Source organism: Musca vetustissima, unplaced genomic scaffold, assembly GCF_032173495.1.
Source record: "Musca vetustissima isolate MV318-11 ecotype Yass unplaced genomic scaffold, APGP_CSIRO_Mvet_v1 utg18376, whole genome shotgun sequence".
In the NCBI taxonomy this organism is placed as follows: domain Eukaryota; kingdom Metazoa; phylum Arthropoda; class Insecta; order Diptera; family Muscidae; genus Musca; species Musca vetustissima.
In genome coordinates, this window is record NW_026878097.1 from 172272 (window position 1) to 192364 (window position 20093).

The 20093-nt window shown below is 40.0% G+C and overlaps 3 protein-coding genes across 3 annotated transcripts in view; 1 reads left to right on the forward strand and 2 right to left on the reverse strand.

Moving 5' to 3' along the window:
* The first annotated feature begins 119 nt into the window (after positions 1-119).
* LOC133322891 (uncharacterized) lies at positions 120-1209 on the forward strand. The gene is made up of 2 exons (XM_061531845.1): positions 120-156; positions 233-1209. The coding sequence occupies exons 1-2, from the start codon at positions 120-122 to the stop codon at positions 1207-1209; spliced, it is 1014 nt and encodes a 337-aa protein (XP_061387829.1).
* A 1556-nt stretch (positions 1210-2765) lies between these two features.
* LOC133322892 (plectin-like) lies at positions 2766-3542 on the reverse strand. Its single transcript, XM_061531846.1, has one exon. It carries the CDS (start codon positions 3540-3542, stop codon positions 2766-2768), a length of 777 nt encoding a protein of 258 aa, XP_061387830.1.
* A 6535-nt stretch (positions 3543-10077) lies between these two features.
* The window catches only part of LOC133322893 (histone-lysine N-methyltransferase trithorax), a 33682-nt gene continuing 23666 nt past the window's right edge, over positions 10078-20093 (reverse strand). Inside the window, 5 exon segments of the mRNA XM_061531847.1 lie at positions 10078-10261; positions 10383-10558; positions 11579-11712; positions 11776-15002; positions 15132-20093. Of these exon segments, the coding sequence (XP_061387831.1) occupies positions 10088-10261; positions 10383-10558; positions 11579-11712; positions 11776-15002; positions 15132-20093 (8673 nt within the window). The 3' untranslated portion in view covers positions 10078-10087.

Sequence of the window (20093 nt, forward strand, 5' to 3'; positions counted from 1 at the left end):
TTTTTTTTTAATCTGATGACCCAGGAAAAATTGTTTATTTAAAATTATTGAACGTAATTCTGCAACTTGTTTTAAAATAAATATTAAGACCCCCTTTCTTTACAGTTCTCTTCTGCAGTATGGCCTATATGAAGTACATCTTAATTATACTGCTGGGTAAGAGCCTTCCGAAATTATACACTCCAATCCATATCTTTATTAAATTGCCCTACTTTCCTCTTTTGCCCCACAGTTTCCCTAGCATCGGCACGTAAAGTCAAGAGAAAGGGAGCATTCAGTATACCGCCCCTGCCGCCACAACAACCAGCCTCTCCCTCCGGCCTTGCTGAACCCTATCAATTTGAAGAGGTACGCTATGAGGAGTATGCCAATGAGCAGCCACCTCCACACAATCCCCACCATCGGCAGACACATTACGAGGGAGCACACTATGAAGTTGATCCCCATTATGCTCATTCACCTGCTGCAACGGGAAGTTCCTTCCTGGTAGATAATGGCTTGCGTAGCATTGCAAAAGGTTCTGCGGATCAGGCCAACTCTGCAGTGAATTCCCAAAATGCTGCCGCCAAACAGGCCGCCTATATTGCCAAAAGTACTTTGGCTCAGGCTGCCGTCCAAGCCGCCGGCACTGCAGTTGCCGTCCTCAAGGGTAAAGAAGTTCTACTACAACGTCTGGAGGAACAAAGTGTCGAGGCACACAAGGTAATGCAGAGTGAACTGCAACAGTTGCAACAAGCCAAACGTTCTGCCAAGGCGGCACAATATTCTGCCCAACAGGCCCTGCAACATGTCTCCGTTCTAACGGCGGCCCTCAACAATGCTCAAGCTGCATCGGAACTGGCCCAGAAATCAGCTTCTGAAGCTGCTGCCGAGCTGGCCTCACAAATTGATATGGTTGCCCAGGCTAAATCGAAATTGGAACAAATCGAATCGCATCTCTATTCGGCACGTCTGGATTATGAAGAGACAAAAGAGGCGGCGGAAAAGGCTACCCAATCGGCTCAAGAAGCCCAACTGAATGCCAATGATGCCGGGCTGCATGCCAATGTGGAACTTAGCGAATCCTCGGCTTCGATAACAATTGCGGCACATGAAAAAAGTGATTCGGAACAACAGCATAATATCGTTAAGAGACGTCCCAATGAGAGGGGTCGTGAGAAGTCGCCGAGAAAAAATCTGTTGCAGCAGAAAAACAATAATCGGAATTAAATCTACTTGGACCTGATTTGTATAACAGATAATTTCAGATTTCATTTTCAACCTTCAAGTATTCTGTTTTAATTATTTTATTTATGTATTTATATAAGTTCGGATGTAAGCAAAATAAAATTAATAAAAAGAAACATATCGGATATGTGAACAATAAAGGACCCTATAAGGGGCCAGGGAGTTTCAAAGACAAGCTTTTTAACACAAAAAATAAGTTCTCAGGGATCTGAGCAATTTTTTTCCTGTAGGAAAAGAAGTCCTCAGGGACCTGAGGATTTTTTTCTATAGAAAAGAAGTCCTCAGGTGGGACCTGACGAATTTTTGTTCTATAGAAAAAGAAGTCCTCAGGAGGGACCTAACGAATTTTTGTTCTATAGAAAAAGTACTCCTAAGTTGGGATCTGACGAATTTTTTTCTAAAGAAAAAGTAGTCCTCAGGTGGGACCTGACGAATTTTTTTCTATAGAAAAAGTAGTCCTCAGGTGGGACCTGACGAATTTTTTTGTATAGATAAAGTAGCCCTCAGATGGGACCTGACGAATTTTTTTCTATAGAAAAAGTAGTCCTTAGGTGGGACCTGACGAATTTTTTTCTATAGAAAAAGTAGTCCTCAGGTGGGACCTGACGAATTTTTTTCTATAGAAAAAGTAGTCCTCAGGTGGGACCTGACGATTTTTTTTCTATAGAAAAAGTAGTCCTCAGGTGGGACCTGACGATTTTTTTCCTATAGAAAAAGTAGTCCTCAGGTGGGACCTGACGAATTTTTTTCTATAGAAAAAGTAGTCCTCAGGTGGGACCTGACGAATTTTTTTCTATAGAAAAAATAGTCCTCAGGTGGGACCTGACGAATTTTTTTTCTATAGAAAAAGTAGTCCTCAGGTGGGACCTGACGAATTTTTTTCTATAGAAAAAGTAGTCCTCAGGGTACTGAGGATTTTTTTCTATAGAAAACGAAGTCCTCAGGGTACTGAGGATTTTTTTCTATAGAAAAAGAAGTCCTCAGGATACTGAGGATTTTTTTTTCTATAGAATTAGAAGTCCTCAGGTTACTGAGGATTTTTTTTCTATAGAAAAAGAAGTCCTCAGGTTACTGAGGATTTTTTTTTTCTATAGAAAAAGAAGTCCTCAGGGTACTGAGGATTTTTTTCTATAGAAAAAGAAGTCCTCAGGGTACTGAGGATTTTTTTCTATAGAAAAAGAAGTCCTCAGGGTACTGAGGATTTTTTTTATAGAAAAAGAAGTCCTCAGGGTACTAAGGATTTTTTTCTATAGAAAAAGAAGTCCTCAGGTGGGACCTGACGAATTTTTTTCTATAGAAAAAGAAGTCCTCAGAGTGCTGAGGATTTTTTTCTATAGAAAAAGAAATCCTCAGGGTACTGAGGAATTTTTTTCTATAGAAAAAGAAGTGCTTATGGACTTGAGGACAGGCAGTTCCCTATTAAAAAAAATAATTATATATTTGATCCAGGCAGATAAGAGATCTGTAATAAATATTTAATAAATAAAATATAAAAACAACAAAATAGACAAATCGGCAAACATATTCGCAATTCCTTTTTAAAGCTTGTGATGATCATCCGAATGCCTACGCTTAGGTTTTTGAGAACGTCTTTGCAACTGATGACGTCGATCCCGCTGAGCATTAATTTTGGCATCATGGGCGGCACAGGCAGCTTTATAGGCTGCCTGTTTGGTCGATGTGAACTCCGCCCGAGCACTACTCAGCTGACGTAGTAATTGTTCGACACGATTTTTGGCAGCCTCCAATAATTGTTGCTTCTCAGCATATTCCGCTTGAGCTCCATTTGCCGCTTGTTCAGAATTCCCAAGACTAGACTTGGCCATTTCAAGAGCTTGACTTAAAATTTTTAACTGGGCCTGCGACTGTTCCGCGGCCTTTGCGGCAGCTTGTAAATTTTGTTGTGAATTATGCAGGGAAATGCTTTGCTCTTGGACAACGGCTTCAGCTTCCCTCACCTCCTGCTGTAGTTGTTCCATAATTTGTTGTTTCCCAGCCAGTGCTGCCTCAGCAGCCCTCGCTGCTTGGTTGGCTTTTTCGGCCAATTGCATTTTGACTTGTCGTGCAGCTGCCTGACCGGCAGACACCTGAGCATCGGTGGCAGCCTTGGCTTCTTCGGCTGCTTGCTGGGCAATATTTGTAGGTTTTTCTCGTGGATTGCCGCGGGTAATAATCGGTCTCGCCGAGTTATCGCATTGTGGTGTATTACCCTGCTCGGAATTATCACTGTACGCCTCGGAATATTCTGACATTAATGGTGGCACCTGGGCAGCCAATACCATATCGGTGTAGGGATTTGATATCATGCGTTTCATCTTACCCTAAAATTGGATAAGGGGACTGAATATGTTTTTCATGGACCTCTTAAAAATTAACTTACTTTTAGAATATTCTTAGATTCAGTTCCACAGATCTGTAGAATGAAAAGGAATAAAATCCAGAAATATACAAAAACATTTATTTTCATTTTGTTAAGATTCAATGTCAAGAACTGATTAAAATTTAATCGAAAGGGGTTTCACAGTATAAGAAAAAAAATTAACCTTAGGTCTCATCGATTTTGTTCTATACAAAAAAAGATGGGTCTCATCGAATTTTTTTTCTATATAGAAAAAAATCGACCCAAGGCTCTCAACGAATTTTTTTCTATATAGAAAAAAATCGACCCAAGATGGGTCTCAACGAATTTTTTTCTATATAGAAAAAAATCGACCCAAGATGGGTCTCAACGAATTTTTTTCTATGTAGAAAAAAATCGACCCAAGATGGGTCTCAACGAATTTTTTTCTATATAGAAAAAAATCGACCCAAGATGGGTCTCAACGAATTTTTTTCTATATAGAAAAAAATCGACCCAAGATGGGTCTCAACGAATTTTTTTCTATGTAGAAAAAATTGACCCAAGATGGGTCTCAACGAATTTTTTTCTATATAGAAAAAAATCGACCCAAGATGGGTCTCAACGAATTTTTTTCTATATAGAAAAAAAAATCGACCCAAGATGGGTCTCAACGAATTTTTTCTATATAGAAAAAAATCGACCCAAGATGGGTCTCAACGTAATTTTTTATATAGCAAAAAATCGACCCAAGATGGGTCTCAACGTAATTTTTTCTATAGCAAAAAATCGATCCAAGGGTCTCAACAAATTTTTTTCTATAGCAAAAAATCGACTCAAAGTCTCATTTTTTTCTATAGCAAAAAATCGACTTAAGGGTCTCATTTTTTTCTATAGCAAAAAAAACGACCCAAGGATCTCAACGCAATTTTTTTCTATAGAAAAAAATCGCCCCACGAAGGTGGGTCTCAACGCAATTTTTTTCTATAGAAAAAAATCGCCCCACGAAGGTGGGTCTCAACGCAATTTTTTTCTATAGAAAAAAATCGCCCCACGAAGGTGGGTCTCAACGCAATTTTTTTCTATAGAAAAAAATCGCCCCACGAAGGTGGGTCTCAACGCAATTTTTTTCTATAGAAAAAAATCGCCCCACGAAGGTGGGTCTCAACGCAATTTTTTTCTATAGAAAAAAATCGCCCCACGAAGGTGGGTCTCAACGCAATTTTTTTCTATAGAAAAAAATCGCCCCACGAAGGTGGGTCTCAACGCAATTTTTTTCTATAGAAAAAAATCGCCCCACGAAGGTGGGTCTCAACGCAATTTTTTTCTATAGAAAAAAATCGCCCCACGAAGGTGTGTCTCAACGCAATTTTTTTCTATAGAAAAAAATCGCCCCACGAAGGTGGGTCTCAACGCAATTTTTTTCTATAGAAAAAAATCGCCCCACGAAGGTGGGTCTCAACGCAATTTTTTTCTATAGAAAAAAATCGCCCCACGAAGGTGGGTCACAACGCAATTTTTTTCTATAGAAAAAAATCGCCCCACGAAGGTGGGTCTCAACGCAATTTTTTTCTATAGAAAAAAATCGCCCCACGAAGGTGGGTCTCAACGCAATTTTTTTCTATAGAAAAAAATCGCCCCACGAAGGTGGGTCTCAACGTAATTTTTTTCTATAGAAAAAAATCGACCCACGAAGTAGTGGGTCTCAACGTAATTTTTTTCTATAGAAAAAAATCAACCCACGAAGTAGTGTGTCTCAACGTAATTTTTTTCTATAGAAAAAAATCGACCCACGAAGGAGTGGGTCTCAACGTAATTTTTTTCTATAGAAAAAAATCGACCCACGAAGTAGTGGGTCTCAACGTAATTTTTTTCTATAGAAAAAAATCGACCCACGAAGTAGTGGGTCTCAACGAACTCCCTTCTGCTCGTCTTTAAAGAGTCCCTCATCAGCTCGTCTATGAAAGACTCCCTCCACTTCAGCTCGTCTATGAAAGACTCCCTGCTTCAGCTCGTCTATGAAAGACTCCCTTCACTTCAGCTCGTCTATAAAAGACTCCCTGCTTCAGCTCGTCTATGAAAGACTCCCTTCACTTCAGCTCGTCTATGAAAGACTCCCTGCTTCAGCTCGTCTATGAAACATTCCCTGCTTCAGGCTCGTCTATGAAACATTCCCTGCTTCAGGCTCGTCTATGAAAGACTCCCTGCTTCAGCTCGTCTAAAAAAAATCCCTGCCTTTCAGCTCGTCTAAAAAACTCCCTTTCAGCTCGTCTATAAAGACTCCCTCTTCAGACTCGTTTATAAAGACTCCCCCTTCAGGCTCGTCTATGAAAGACTCCCTGCTTCAGCTCGTCTATGAAAGACTCCCTGCTTCAGCTCGTCTATGAAAGACTCTCTGCTTCAGCTCGTCTATGAAAGACTCCCTGCTTCAGCTCGTCTATGAAAGACTCCCTGCTTCAGCTCGTCTAAAAAAAATCCCTGCCCTTCAGCTCGTCTTAAAAAACTCCCTTTCAGCTCGTCTATAAAGACTCCCTCTTCAGGCTCGTCTATAAAGACTCCCCCTTCAGGCTCGTCTATGAAAGACTCCCTGCTCAGCTCGTCTATGAAAGACTCCCTGCTTCAGCTCGTCTATGAAAGACTCCCTGCCTTTTAGCTCGTCTATGAAAGACTCCCTGCCTTTCAGCTCGTCTATGAAAGACTCCCTTCACTTCAGCTCGTCTATGAAAGACTCCCTGCTTGCTTCAGCTCAGCTCTATAAAAGACTCGCTGCTTCAGCTCGTCTATAAAAGACTCCCTCACTTCAGCTCGTCTATGAAAGACTCCCTTCACTTCAGCTCGTCTATGAAAGACTCCCTTCACTTCAGCTCGTCTATGAAAGACTCCCTTCACTTCAGCTCGTCTATGAAAGACTCCCTTCACTTCAGCTCGTCTATGAAAGACTCCCTGCCTTTCAGCTCGTCTATGAAAGACTCCCTCTTCAGGCTCCCATTCTTTTCCACTAGCCTGTAGACGTATTGACCCTCTAGTTCCGCATCCCATTGAAATGAAAACAACGTTCGGAATTTATTTTTTGTAGTTATGATTTTTCATTTATTTTTTGTATTTTTATGAAAGTAGTTTTTCTTTCGCTTCGTCTTCCACTTCTTCTTCTTCTTCTCGAATAACCTGACCTATTTTTGTTTCCACAAAAAAAGTTTCGCTTATAATGTGATGTGTGTGTACGTTTTTTTTTTTTTGTTTTAGTTTTAAGAATAATATTAGTTAGTTTGTTTTGCTTTGTTTTTAGTGTACTTTGTTACGTTAATAATAATATATATTATTATTTTTTTTTAATTTATATATATCATCGTCATCATTATTTCAATCATTAAAAGTTTATAACAAAAAAGAGAGAGATTTAGTTTAGTTGTTGTTTGTTTTTTTTATAATAATTATTATAGTTGTTGTTGTGGTTTGTTTGTTTTGCAGCTAAGTGCTAGGGGAAATTATTTGAAAATAATAATAAAAATAATGTATATATAAAATAAAATTAATAATTATTATTTTTATTGAATTTCTTCTTGAAGAGTTTCGGTTTTTTATTTACAAGCAAAACTATTTTTTTATTTTCAAATGTTCATGTTTTTAAAAACCCCTGTAAAAATGTTTCTCATTTAAATTTAAAACAAATACAATTAAAAAAACATTGGAAAATAAATTAGCAAATTAAATATATTAAAATGCTAATTACTCAAAATACAAAATAAAAGATTTACAGAGTTTTTTTATATATATATAATAATTATTTTTAATAATAATTAATAAGAACAATTATTGAACGGATTACGAGAGTAGTGTGTGTGTGTGTGTGAAAGCAATATGAAATTTGCACTTTACATTATTGGAGCCTTAAATTAAACAAAAAATCTACAAATAATATATGTATATATATAATGTTATATATAAAATAAAAATCAATATTTAGAATACCATAAACATTATTATCTTCCATTGGGGTTTGTTTTTATAATCATTGTCTTCCTACACAAAATTATAATTAAAATTAAATATTTAAAAACGTTTTTTTTTTAAAAAAATAATAATTATTTTTTATACATATTTATGTATAATTATATATATATATATATATATTGTAATAAGAATAAGGATTAAATATTTTTTTTTTTTTGTTAATTAATATAATATTATTTTTTTGTATATATATTTATAGAGATGTTTGTAAACTTAATAACAATTACACAATGTTTAATTTATTAGTTTTGTTTTTAAATATATGTATATATAGATGCATTACAAATAAATATATTTATATATAGAAATGTATACATTTTTAAACATGGGTTTTTTTATATATTTATAAAAAAGAATATATACACAGGATGTTTCAAAATGATGGCATTAAAATAAAAAAATAAAAAGAGCTTGAAGAAGGAATTTCTTTAGAAAAAAATAGATTCAAAGTTCTAACGAACTTTTTTCCATAGAAAAAAATCGACCCAAGTTGGGTCTCAACGAATTTTTTTTCTATATAGAAAAAAGTCGACCCAAACTGGGTATCAACGATTTTTTTCTATAGAAAAAATCGACCCAAACTGGGTTTTAACGAATTTTTTCCATAGAAAAAAATCGACCCACGAATGTGGGTCTCAACGAATTGTGGGTCTTAACGAATTTTTTCCATAGAAAAACAAGTCAACCCAAGGTGGGTCTCAACGAATTTTTTGTATATAGAAAAAAATCGACCCAAGGTGGGTCTAAACGCAATTTTGTTCTATAAAAAAAAATTGACCAAGGGTCTCAACGATTTTTTTTCTATAGAAAAAAATCGACCCAAGGGTCTCAATGAATTTTTTCTATAGAAAAAAATCGAACCAAGGGTCTCAATGAATTTTTTCTATATAGAAAAAAATCGACCCAAGGTGGGTCTCAACGAATTTTTTTCTATATAGAAAAAATCGACCCAAGGTGGGTTTCAACGCAATTTTTTTCTATAAAAAAAAATCGACCAAGGGTTCAACGCAATTTTTTTCTATAAAAAAAATCGACCAAGGGTCTCAACGATTTTTTTTTAGGAAAAAATTGACCCAAGAATCTCAACGAATTTTTTTCTATAGGAAAAAATTGAACCAAGGGTCTCAATGATTTTTTTTTCTATAGGAAAAAATTGACCCAAGGGTCTCAATGAATTTTTTTCTATAGGAAAAAATTGACCCAAGGGTCTCAATGAATTTTTTTTCTATGACCCCAGGGTCTCAATGAATTTTTTTCTATAGGAAAAAATTGACCCAAGGGTCTCAATGAATTTTTTTCTATAGGAAAAAATTGACCCTAGGTTCTCAATAAATTTTTTTCTATAAGAAAAAATTGACCCAAGGGTCTCAACGAATTCTTTCCATAGAAAAAAATGATCTTAATGAATTTTTTTTCTGTAGCAAAAAATTTGACCAGGGGCCGAATGATTTTATTTTTATAGAAAAAATAGGCCCAAGGGTTTGATGATTTTTTTTTTATATTGAAGAAATAGGCCCAAGTGTAAGATAGACCCGACTGTTTTAATAATTTTTTTCTATTGCAAAGGCATTTTTTAATTTTTCTGGTTCGGTTTTTTTCATTTTCCTAATTTTAAATACCAACATTTTGTCACACCCTGTTTTTATAAAGAGATTAAATATTTAATATATATTTTTGTAAGCTACACATTTGCTTTTCTTCACACAAAAACAAAACAAAAAATATCGAACAAAAATAATTATTGGAAAAAAGCTTACGAAAAATATATATATATTGTTGTTTTCTTCTTTGTAGCATTTCTATGTTATGTTTTTTTCCAAACTAACATTACATGTTTAAAAAATAGTTGTATGGTTTTGTTGTTTTTTTAGTATTTTTTAAACGCTTTTCTTTAAGAGAAAAATTTCTTAATATTTTTTTTTTTCGGAATACTGTTATAAATTTTTTTCTTTATAGATTTTTAAACTTACTTAACATTTATACAAGACGACAAAAAAATAATTATAATTAATATCATTATGACCACACACACAGCACACATTAAAAATAGTGTATGTTGGTGGTGTAAGTGTGTGGCTTTGCTTAAATACAATTTTACATAAAACTTCGCATAGGGGAAGTTTGCTTTTTCCTTGGGAGCTTTTTTTGAGGGGGGAATATAAAGAAGTCAAGATAATTCCATATAACTTTGTTTTCTTTTGTTTTTAACATTTTGAGAAAAATAAAACTTCGTTGCCTTTTTTTGAGAAATTCTCATTTTTTCCGGTTTGTTTGTTTTGCTCTGCATGGCATGGTTAGGGCATTCAACATTTAAACTAATGAGTATATAAATATATTTATATATAGTATTTATAAATTACACACAATTACATAATACATAATCGTAATAATTAAAATAAAAATTGTTTTTGTTTTTCATTCAAATCACTTTTAAATCACTTGAGGCTTCGGCCACTTGATGCCAGCCACCATCATTCAGGGTTTTTTGTTTCATTTTTTCTTTCTTTCTATTTAGTTTAAGTACTTCCGACATTTTTTCGAGCCACACGAGCAGGGTATTTTCTCATCCTCGAATGGAAATTTGTAGTCATAGGTTAACTCCTCGCCCTGGACAATGCGTCGCAGGGCAAAGATGATAATATGTTTATGGCCAAGTATATCCACAACTTTGGAATAGCAATTGGGCTGGAAGTAGAAGGAAGAGGAATTAGTTATTGATATTAGAAAAATGTGGTTTATAAATGTAAGAAATCTCCCATCTCTAGAAGTGAGGAGAACGGATCAGACTATTGGGCTCTCAACTTACCTCACATGAATGATTTATAAATCTGGCTGCATTGCCCCTCATTGTGGCGTCTACAACTAAATTATCATCGATTTTAAACATATAACAGCCAATGCCACGGCTGTTGTAATACCGTTCTCGCTGATCGGTCAGGGTGGAGCGTATTAATTCACCAGCATATTCAATGACCATTTCACCTGAAAGGAAGGAAGAAGGAAATATTCAGAATTTAATAAAAACTGACAAGGAATTCAATTTAGTCAAAATTTTTGCTATAGAAAAAAATTGTTGGGACCCTTGGTCCAATTTTCTGTTATAGGAAAAATTCGTCAGGGCATTCGTTCCAATTTTTGCTATAGGGAAGCATTTATTGGGACCCTTGGTCCGATTTTTTGCTTTAGAAAAAAAATTAATTTGGACCCTTGGTCCAATTTGTTGCTATATAAAAAAATTGGGACCCTTGGTCCAATTTGTTGCTATATAAAAAAATTGGGACCCTTGGTCCGATTTTTTTGCTACAGAAAAAAAATCATGTGACCCTTGGTCCAATAGAAAAAATTTGGGTACAATTTTTTTTAGAAAAAAGTCTTTGGGGTCCTTGGTCCAATTTTTTGCCATAGAAATAAATTCATTGGGACCTTGGGTACAATTTTTTGCGATAGAAAAAATCCTTGGGACCCTTGGTACAATTTTTTGCTATAGAAAAAAATTCATTGGGACCCTGGGTACAATTTTTGCTATAGAAAACAATTCATTGGGACCCTGGGTACAATTTTTTGCTATAGAAAAAAATTCATTGGGACCCTGGGTACAATTTTTTGCTATAGAAAAAAATTCATTGGGACCCTGGGTACAATTTTCTGGGGAGAATATCCCAACAAAAAACTAAGGGAACCCAGAAGTGTTGTTTTTCTATAGAAAAAAAGCTACTCCTGGGGCCAGGAGTATTGTTCCTCAATAGAAAAAAATTCTCCTAACCCCAAGAGTGTTGTTTTTCTATAGAAAAAAAATTCTCCTGACCACTGGAGTGTTGTTTTTTATAGAAAAAAAAATTTCCTGACCCCAGGAGTGTTGTTTTTCTATAGAAAAAAATTCTCCTGACCCCTGGAGTGTTGTTTTTCTATAGAAAAAAGCTACTCCTGGGGCCAGGAGTATTGTTTCTCTATAGAAATATTTCTTAGAAATATTTCTTTTAAAAACTATTGTCCTTTACTCACCAGCCTCAATATCCTTTGTACAGTATAGACCCCTTCCATGTATGTGAGAACGGAAAACCCCTACATAATCTTTATAAGTTTCCTTTAAAGTGCGATATTTCATGGCCATGGGAAGATTGCTGCCAGTTCCGCGCCTTAAAGTATGCAAAAGAATTTGTCAATAACTTCAAAGTAAACCAACGAAAAAATTTCCTTACCTTGGCACCAATTCATTATCCGATGGTTGTACAAACACCTGTACAGGTTGTTTACGATGCCGCGACGCCAACCAACTAAACATATCATATTCCGATCGCTTCGAATATGGTTCACATCTGGCACAATCATAAGGATTCTCAATGAGTTCCTCTTGTTCGGAGTTGTAATCCAAACTATTGCCATCAACATCCAGGCACGAAGAGCTGCTAAGTGTTCCCACACCACCACCCATTGAAGAATTACTTAACGAACTGGAACATATGGCCGATAGACTACCACTTAAATGTGATGAAATACTGCTCTGCGAACCACCATGACTGGAGGGGCTTTGTTTTTTATGATATTTGGGGGTGTATTTGTTGCACTTCTCCACTCCGGGTAATTGTTCAATGAGATATTTCAAGGCATTGGTTTTCAAGCCAATCATTTGTACACCGCTCATATCGGCCAAGGGACCTTCCGGCAGTGGAGCCAAACCATTGGCTCGCCGGGCAACTTGTACCGCTTCGAATACTTTTTCCCAAACCTCAGCAATGGAGGTGGATTTGTAGGTGAAGCCATCTTCACTTTGAATTTCGTATAGTAGATGGGGTCCAGTGACACGTTTGGGCTGCCTTGTGGGTGGTTGGGGAGGAGGTGCGGTCTGACAAATGGTTAGGGGGTTTTGGGTACTCTGTTGTTGCTGTTGAGTTTCCATTAGCGTCTCTACAACTGCAGCTTGATATTCTTGAGAGTTGCTGGGACATAGTTGTGCGGATTCTTGCAGTTTTTCCTGTAACTTCTCTTTGATATTCTCCACCGCCAATTCCACATCGGCAATTAGGGCCGAAGTTTCTTCAGGGGTACTGGTACTGTAAAATTCTTCGGAAAGTTGTTGTTCGGCAGAGGTCTGCATTTGTTGTTGTTGTTGCTGGGGACTTAGGTAATTTTGTTCTTCGTTCACATTTAAATCCCCTGGGGTGTGGACCTCTATTAGTGGTGAGTTATTGCTGCTTGCCGCCTGTAGGGCTTCGTTACACTCCTCATTGGTCAGGTTATCCAAAATTTTACTGATTTTCTCCTTTACCGCCGGCTCATCACTATCCATGGAGAGGTTGTCCGAACAATTTGTAGAGGGCATTTTCAAACTAAAACCATCATCATCTTCGTCGTCGTCATCATCGTCATCGGCGTTATTATGCAAATCATCCACGGGATTTTCGGGCTCAAGGGGGGTGACTGGTTGTTGTTGCTCCTCTGGAGTCATAATAATGTTTTCTGAAGGTTGCGGTGCGGTTATACCCAAGGCCACAACCTCTTCATTTTCCTTTTCCACATTGCTATCGTGGGGTGATAGAAGGATTTCTGCTTCCGCTGGAAATTTGGGTTCGGGGAGAAGATGGCATTCCTCTGTGGGGTTTGTGGGATCTTCATTATAATTGTGACCTTGAACCTGGGGAACATAACACAATTTTGCAGAGTCCTCGGGTTTGTTGTTCAACTCATAACTAGCCAAGGGTGGTGTTGAGGCCTTGGGTGGCATTAAAGTTATAGCCGCTGCCGCATTTTGCTGTTGTTGCAGATACATAACCTGCTGTTGCTGTAGATGCTGCTGCATGGTTGCCTCCTGCTGAGGATTTGGCGAATGTAGCAACATCTGCTTCACCTCAGCCTCATAGGCAATTTTATTTAGGCTATGGGTCTTCATCAGGCCTGCGGATTCTTCCGTTATCGACAGATTTGTATTCAAATCGGCTGGAGAAGAATTAATGGTACTTGTTGTGGTACTACTACTGCTGCTGGTTATTGTGGAGGAGGACGACGAGGTGGAGGTGTGACAAAATCCTGTCATCGATGAATTATTTATTGTTGTATTGTGGTGTTCAAAATTGTTGCTAATGGCGGTGTGGTTGTTGTTACCGCCTCCACTACTGCTGATGATACCGCTGCTGCTGCTGGTCATTGTGGTGGTGGAGGTTTTCTGTTGCATGGGTAAAACCCGATTTGTGGGTCGTGTAACCGTAGTTGTGGTCGATGAATTACTGAGGCTGGATAGTGTTGAAGCTGTGGACGAAGTTGTTGTTGTTGCCGAGGCGGAATATTGCTGCAGGGGGTTGACAATATTAATGTTGGTGTATTGGGGCATTCTCTGTATGGTGGGTAGGATTTGATTGCTGGCTTCGTTGGTGTTCACAATCGATTGTTGTTGTTGCTGTTGCTGGGAGGTTTCAAAGTTAGTAATGCTGTTGTTGTTATACGAACAATGTGTCAATGTTTGTTGCTGCTGTTGTTGTAAGGAATTTTCTTCCATTAGCAAAGCATCGGGGACATTGTAATGTTGCTGCTGTTGAGTTGCGGGTTGATTTTGACCCTGTTGCAGATTCAAGAGATCATTATTGTGGACATTTTCCAAAGTGGTGTTATGGCCCAAGAGGTTGGCGTTATTTCCAAGGTTATGGTTTTCCATTAGAGCCACATTGGAGGCCTCTAAATGGCCGCTGGTTGCATGCAGATTCTCCGTTAAATTTTGATTTAAATTTAAGTGTTGTTGTTGTTGCTGCAACTGCTGTAGGTTCTGTTGTTGTTGTTGCTGCTGGGGTTTGAGTATAATCATTTTGTTGTTGGGATTTAAAATGGCACCACTGTTGGTGTTATTGTGACTCAAATTATTCCCCTTAGTAACCATGGTGGCCGTGGCTGTTTTCATGACCTTGGGCTTGACCTCAGCCTTATTTAGAGGCCTTATCATATTGGTTTTCTTGTTGTTGTTACTGCCTAAAGATTCCTGGGATTTCAATAGATTAACATTTGCTTGTTGTTGTTGTTTAGACATATGTTGTTGCTGTTTCATCGATTTTTGAGGAGCCGGATTATTTAAAATCAAAGTTTGCTGGGCTTGAGGCTGAGGTGTGGCTGTTGCGGTGGCGACCACCGGTTGTGAAACCTGCTGCTGTTGTTGTTGCAGGTTGCTGATCTGAGCCACATTGGGCATTACCTTATTTACAACCACCTGCTGGGGCTGGACCTTGGTTATATTTGCTGTCACGGGATTGGCTGAGGCCTTAGCTCCCCTCTTCACCTGTGAAGCCTGGGCCATGGGGGTAACCTTGGCACTGTAGATTGTACCGGTGTTAGGATCCACATAGGTTGTGGTGGTGGCTTGGGGAGTGGCTGCTGCAGGAACAGGAGTCACTGTGGGAGTCAAAGTAACCTGATGTTGTGTCTGATGCTGCTGTTGTTGTTGTTGCTGCGCTGTCGTCAAATTAGGTGTAACCACAATTTGAGCTGCCATCGTATTCGGATAAGCTTGCCGATAAATATTTTGTTGATGTTGTTGCTGCTGCTGATGTTGTTGTTGTTCAGCTGCCAAATTTGCGGCAGCTGCAGTGGCTGCCTGTTGTTGCAGGGCAGCTTGAATAAAGGTGGCTTGATTTGCAGCCTGATTATTGGCCGCCTGGGGTTGTTGTTGGGCGGTCTGTAAAATAGCTGCCGCAGCCTGGCTAGGGTCCACATTATTTAGCAAAACATATCCAGCTGGAATATCCACCAAAGGTTCAATTTTACTAGCCTGAAATACTTGCGTGGTGGTTGCCGAAAAGCTAGCATTTTGGCTGAGGACCCCCGGCATGGCGGTGGAGACAAATTGCTGTGATGACATCACGGTGTTTTGGACAATTGTCTCTAGGCCATAATACATGGGTGGGTTGTTGGTGGCCGCCAGCACCAGTTGTGGAGCTCCACCGGGGGTTGCAGCGGTCAACATTTCCAAGCCTGTGGTGCCAGCTGCCCCCGGAGCCCCTGTTGTTGTGGTACCATTGCTAATAATAACCTGCTGTTGGGTTTGTGTACTTGCACCGCCGGGATTTCCCTCCGCCGAATTGGTGGTTATGACATTACCACCCTGCAATTGTAAAGTTTGAGGTTGTATTAAGGTACCAATGACCTGAGATCCTGCACCTGTCAACAATTGTAAAGGAGTGGTTTGGGGCGCAGGAGCTGGACCACTTGTCAGTACCAAATTGCCACTGGCATCTGTTTGCAAATAGGCAGATTGCATGAGGGGCTGAGCGGCCTGGTGATGATGGTGATGACCATTAGTGGTGGTGGCAAAGAGGGTGGGAGCCTGTTGACTGTGATTATTGCTCGTCGGCAGGGTAACATATTGAAACTGAGGCTGTTGTGTACCATCCGTACTGGTGGTCACAAAGGAAATGATATTCTGCTGAGGCTGCTGCATAATGATCTGTGGCTGTCCGGGATTCCCAGGATTGGTGGTCTGAAAGACGAGTTGAGGTCCAGCCGTGTTGTTCGCATTTTGTTGGGCCTGGGCCTGCTGCTGTAGTTGTTGCAGGATCTGTTGATTTAGGAGTTGGGCAGCAGCTGCCGCCGTGGCTGCCTGGTTGTTGGTGTTCAGATTTTGGTTGGCATTATTGGCGGCGGTGGTGGTGATCTGCACTTTAGATTGCAGCGGCTTTACCGCAGTTGTGGCCTTCAGCTTATTCTTCGCAGCCGCCTGTTGTGCCGCCTTTGTGGCCATGGTTTTCATGGGTTTACCCCCACCCACGGGAAGAATAATTTTCTTATCCGTATTAGTGGCCTGCAGGGTTTGATATGTGGCCGGGGTGGTGGTATTGTGAGCCGGTAATTGTATAATTTGTTGGGTGCCATCAGCATTGGTGGACAAGGCCAATAGTTGAGGTTGTGGAGTGACATGTTGTTGTTGCTGCTGCTGGGTAAATGCATTGTTCGCTGTTGCCGTTGTCGGCTGCAGGGTAAAGGTACCATTTAAATTGGCCGTTAGACCCTGCAAAGCGTTGGCATACAGCTGCAAATCGGCGGCATTGCTAACCTCCGGCGCCGAGGGATTTGTCGTGGTGGTGGATATAAAGAAATTACCCGGCGCCAATGTTTGAGGGTTTTGAGCCAATTGTTGTAGTTGTTGTAATTGTTGTAGCTGCTGCAGATTTTGTACATTTTGCAGCTGCAGCGGGAGGGATGTTGAAGTGGCTGCCTGAAGACCCTGTAACTGTTGCTGCAACGTTTGATTACTGGGTATGGCCTGCAGGAATGGTAATTGCGAAGCTGCCCGCTGTTGTTGCTGCTGCTGTTGTTGTAATTTATTATTTAATTCCTGTAATTGTTCCAGGGTAATACCCGTGGTAGTTGCCGTGGTTCCTGTATTCATTTCTGAGTTCGATTCTGATTCCATATTTCCACCGCCATTACATGTGGCCAAGTGGCGTTGAAATGCCTCTAAGTTCCGATAGGCACACTGGCAACGTTCACACTTAATGGCGGTATTATCCTGCTGGATAAAACGAAACTCCGTCACGGAATCATCAACACCATCCACTTGCATTATTTTCAACTTCGAATCGCCATTGGATGATTCCAAATTGTAACGCTTCTCGGCACTCCAGGTGAAACTACGTTTATTGGATGTGGATTCCAGTCTGGAACTGGAGGAATCCTTTTTGTGACCCCTCGCCTGCTGCTGCTGATGTTGATTGATGCTGATTAGCATATTTTCTGAGATTTTACGCCTTTTAATGGCATTCTTGGCATTGACATCGCCACAGTTGATAATGGGCGAAGAGGACTTCTTGAGCTTTTGCAACTTGGCAGCAGCGGCTGTGGCTACCTGGGTGGTGGAAAATAGACCCTCATCACTGCTGCTTACACCCGAGGTGGAGGAGGGCCAACCATTATTTAATTCTGCCGTAAATTGTTTGGTAAAAGCCCCCATCGAAGTCATGGTATCCTCATCGGCGGTAAGGGGTGTTTGCTCCCCCTGGGCCATATCTTCATAATTCATACATTTGGTGAATATGTCCAACATGGAAATACCCTCCAAAAGATCTCCCGGTAAATCTTCAAAAATGGCTTCTTTGATTTCCGGTGGCAAAAGATCGGCATTTGTTTGAGGTTCCTCATCAGGGGGATTCACTTGATCTTGAGCACTATTATTATTCCCCACCGAATTGTGATGGTTGTTGTTGTGGTGTGGGAAATAATCATAATCCTCCATAGAGTCCATACACTCCATGTTACGATTTAAACTCGAATGCCATTGTTGTATTTGTGTTAGACCCAAATGTATAAGGGCCGTATTCGATTGGCTATGGTCCACTGTGAAATTTTTACCCATATCCAAAGACCCCACTGAGAGTGTAGAACTTGAGGAATTTTGTATATAAGTCCTCACCGTGTACTCGACAATTTTCCATGGCTCCTTGGAGGACCAATAAAGGCGGGAACACAAAAAATTCACCGGCACCAAAGCCTCATAGGTATCAGAGAATCTGGGTAAGATGTGACCCAATTGCTTGACCTCTAAAGAGCCAATGTGAAACTGGACCTTGGAGGGCTCGACCAGCTTTTTCCTTTTCCTTTCCAATTCCACATAGACCGGCCGTAGGACATCAAATTGGGTTTCAAAGTTGGCGGAATTTTCACTGGGAGCATGAGCCGGGCAATACATAGATTTATCGGCCAAGAAGGCACAATTTTTGGCCCTGGCACAGGGGTAATGATAATGTTCACCACACGACTTTATGTTACAACCCACTGTAGCCCCACGATTACCACAAACGGAGCATTTGATCATTCGACCCCGAGCCACTGCGGAATGGACATTCTGCAGAGAGCCATCAATTTCTTCGAAAACCTCAGCGGACCATAAAGCGCAATTTGTGTGTACCCAACAGTCGTGACCACAATATAGTAGTCGTGATTCTTCATGGGGTAGACCCTCGCCGGTACGTCGACAAAATAAACAAATGCGGGAATCTTGTCGTGTCTTGATGCCATATAACTGTTCCTCTAAATCTTGTGGTAATTCTGCAAGGAGTGCGGATCTTTGAGCCTCTTCATGTTGTTCTTCGGCCGAGGGTAGGCAATCCATTTGATAGTCATTTTCTGAATCCAATGAGGTGTTGAGACCATAGGCTCCTCCGGACGTTTCATACATATCCTCTTCCAGGGCATCTGTACAGGCTTGAGTTTCATTTTGAAACCAGGGGAATTGTTCGGATAGTAGCTCTTTATAGACAATTTCCAATTCATCACAATTCGCCTGGTGTATGACCTGCGACATATCGTAGTGGAACTCGGCCAGGGATTGATATTTGTCTGTGGTGATTTTCTGTTTTATTTCCACCAGACTAAGGTTTTGTTGTGATGACGACCCCGGAGAGGGGGAGGAGGAGAGTGTAGAAGAGGTACCGGAATTATTGTAGGCATTATTGCAAATGCATTTCTTCTCCATGGCCAAGGGGGTGGGTGGGGCCATGGATTCCACATCCCTTTCCTGATCATCAAATTCATATACATCGATATTTAAGTTCGAGGGGGTGGCGATCGAACTCTCCTGATTAAATTGCAAAGATTTGGGTTGATATTTACTGTTGTTGTTATTGTTGTTGCTGCCGGATCCGCCACAGGAACATTTCATTTGCTTCCTGGGACTTAGGCGCAGCAAAGAACAAGCCTGCCGCGATTTACTCAGCAGCTTCAGGACACTCATCAAATTCGATTGAAATTCTTCACGCACCGCCTCACGCCATTCATTAGCCCTTTGCTTAGCCTCCTGGGATTTTCGGGAACATCGTTTACATATAAATTCTATAGATTCCGGCAGGGTACTCAGCAGATTGTATTGTTCATCGGTCAACGTTTCACACTTCGCATGAACCCATTGATGACAATCGCCGCATTCCATCATTTTCAAATCGAAATCCTGATCATCGTAACATTTCTGACATACCGGGCAGAAGTTGCCCCTTTTCCGCAGCTTAAAACAGCTCGTACACATTGGGAGATTACCAACAAATTTCGTAACCTTTGTCGTGGAACACGAACGACATTTCAAACAATTAACACAGATCAGAGGGCGATCGGCCCCCAGGAGCCTTTTGCTGGTACCCAAACACGTTGAGTGATAGTTTTTCTGACACTTTTGACATTTCACCTTAGCACCGGAAGACATATTACATGTATAGCACACCGTACAGCGGGGACATAGCCAATTTAGTTTGGCAATGGCGGTATTGGTGGCTGAGCCGCCACCAGCCGTAATACTGAGACAACTTTCATTCAGAAGCAAAGTTTCATCCAGAGAACCATGTTTGAGATTGAATTCATCCTGGACACAATACTGATGATAGGGTTCACAGCAACATGCGCAAAATATCAATGGATCCTGGCCAGCTGAACCGCAGAGAAAACAGAGGGCGCGCTGCGCCACTGTCTCTGTAATGATGAGGCCAAAACCAGTTTGGCATACCTCAGCTGGGTCGTAGTTTTCCCAGAAATCAATGGATATCAGGAGTTTACATTT

Coding starts and splice junctions, on each gene's coding strand:
- LOC133322891 (XM_061531845.1), top strand. CDS start 120: ATGGCCTATATGAAGTACATCTTAATTATACTGCTGG. Junction 157..232: donor CATCTTAATTATACTGCTGG/GTAAGAGCCTTC, acceptor TTTGCCCCACAG/TTTCCCTAGCATCGGCACGT.
- LOC133322892 (XM_061531846.1), bottom strand. CDS start 3,542: ATGAAACGCATGATATCAAATCCCTACACCGATATGGTATTGGCTGCC.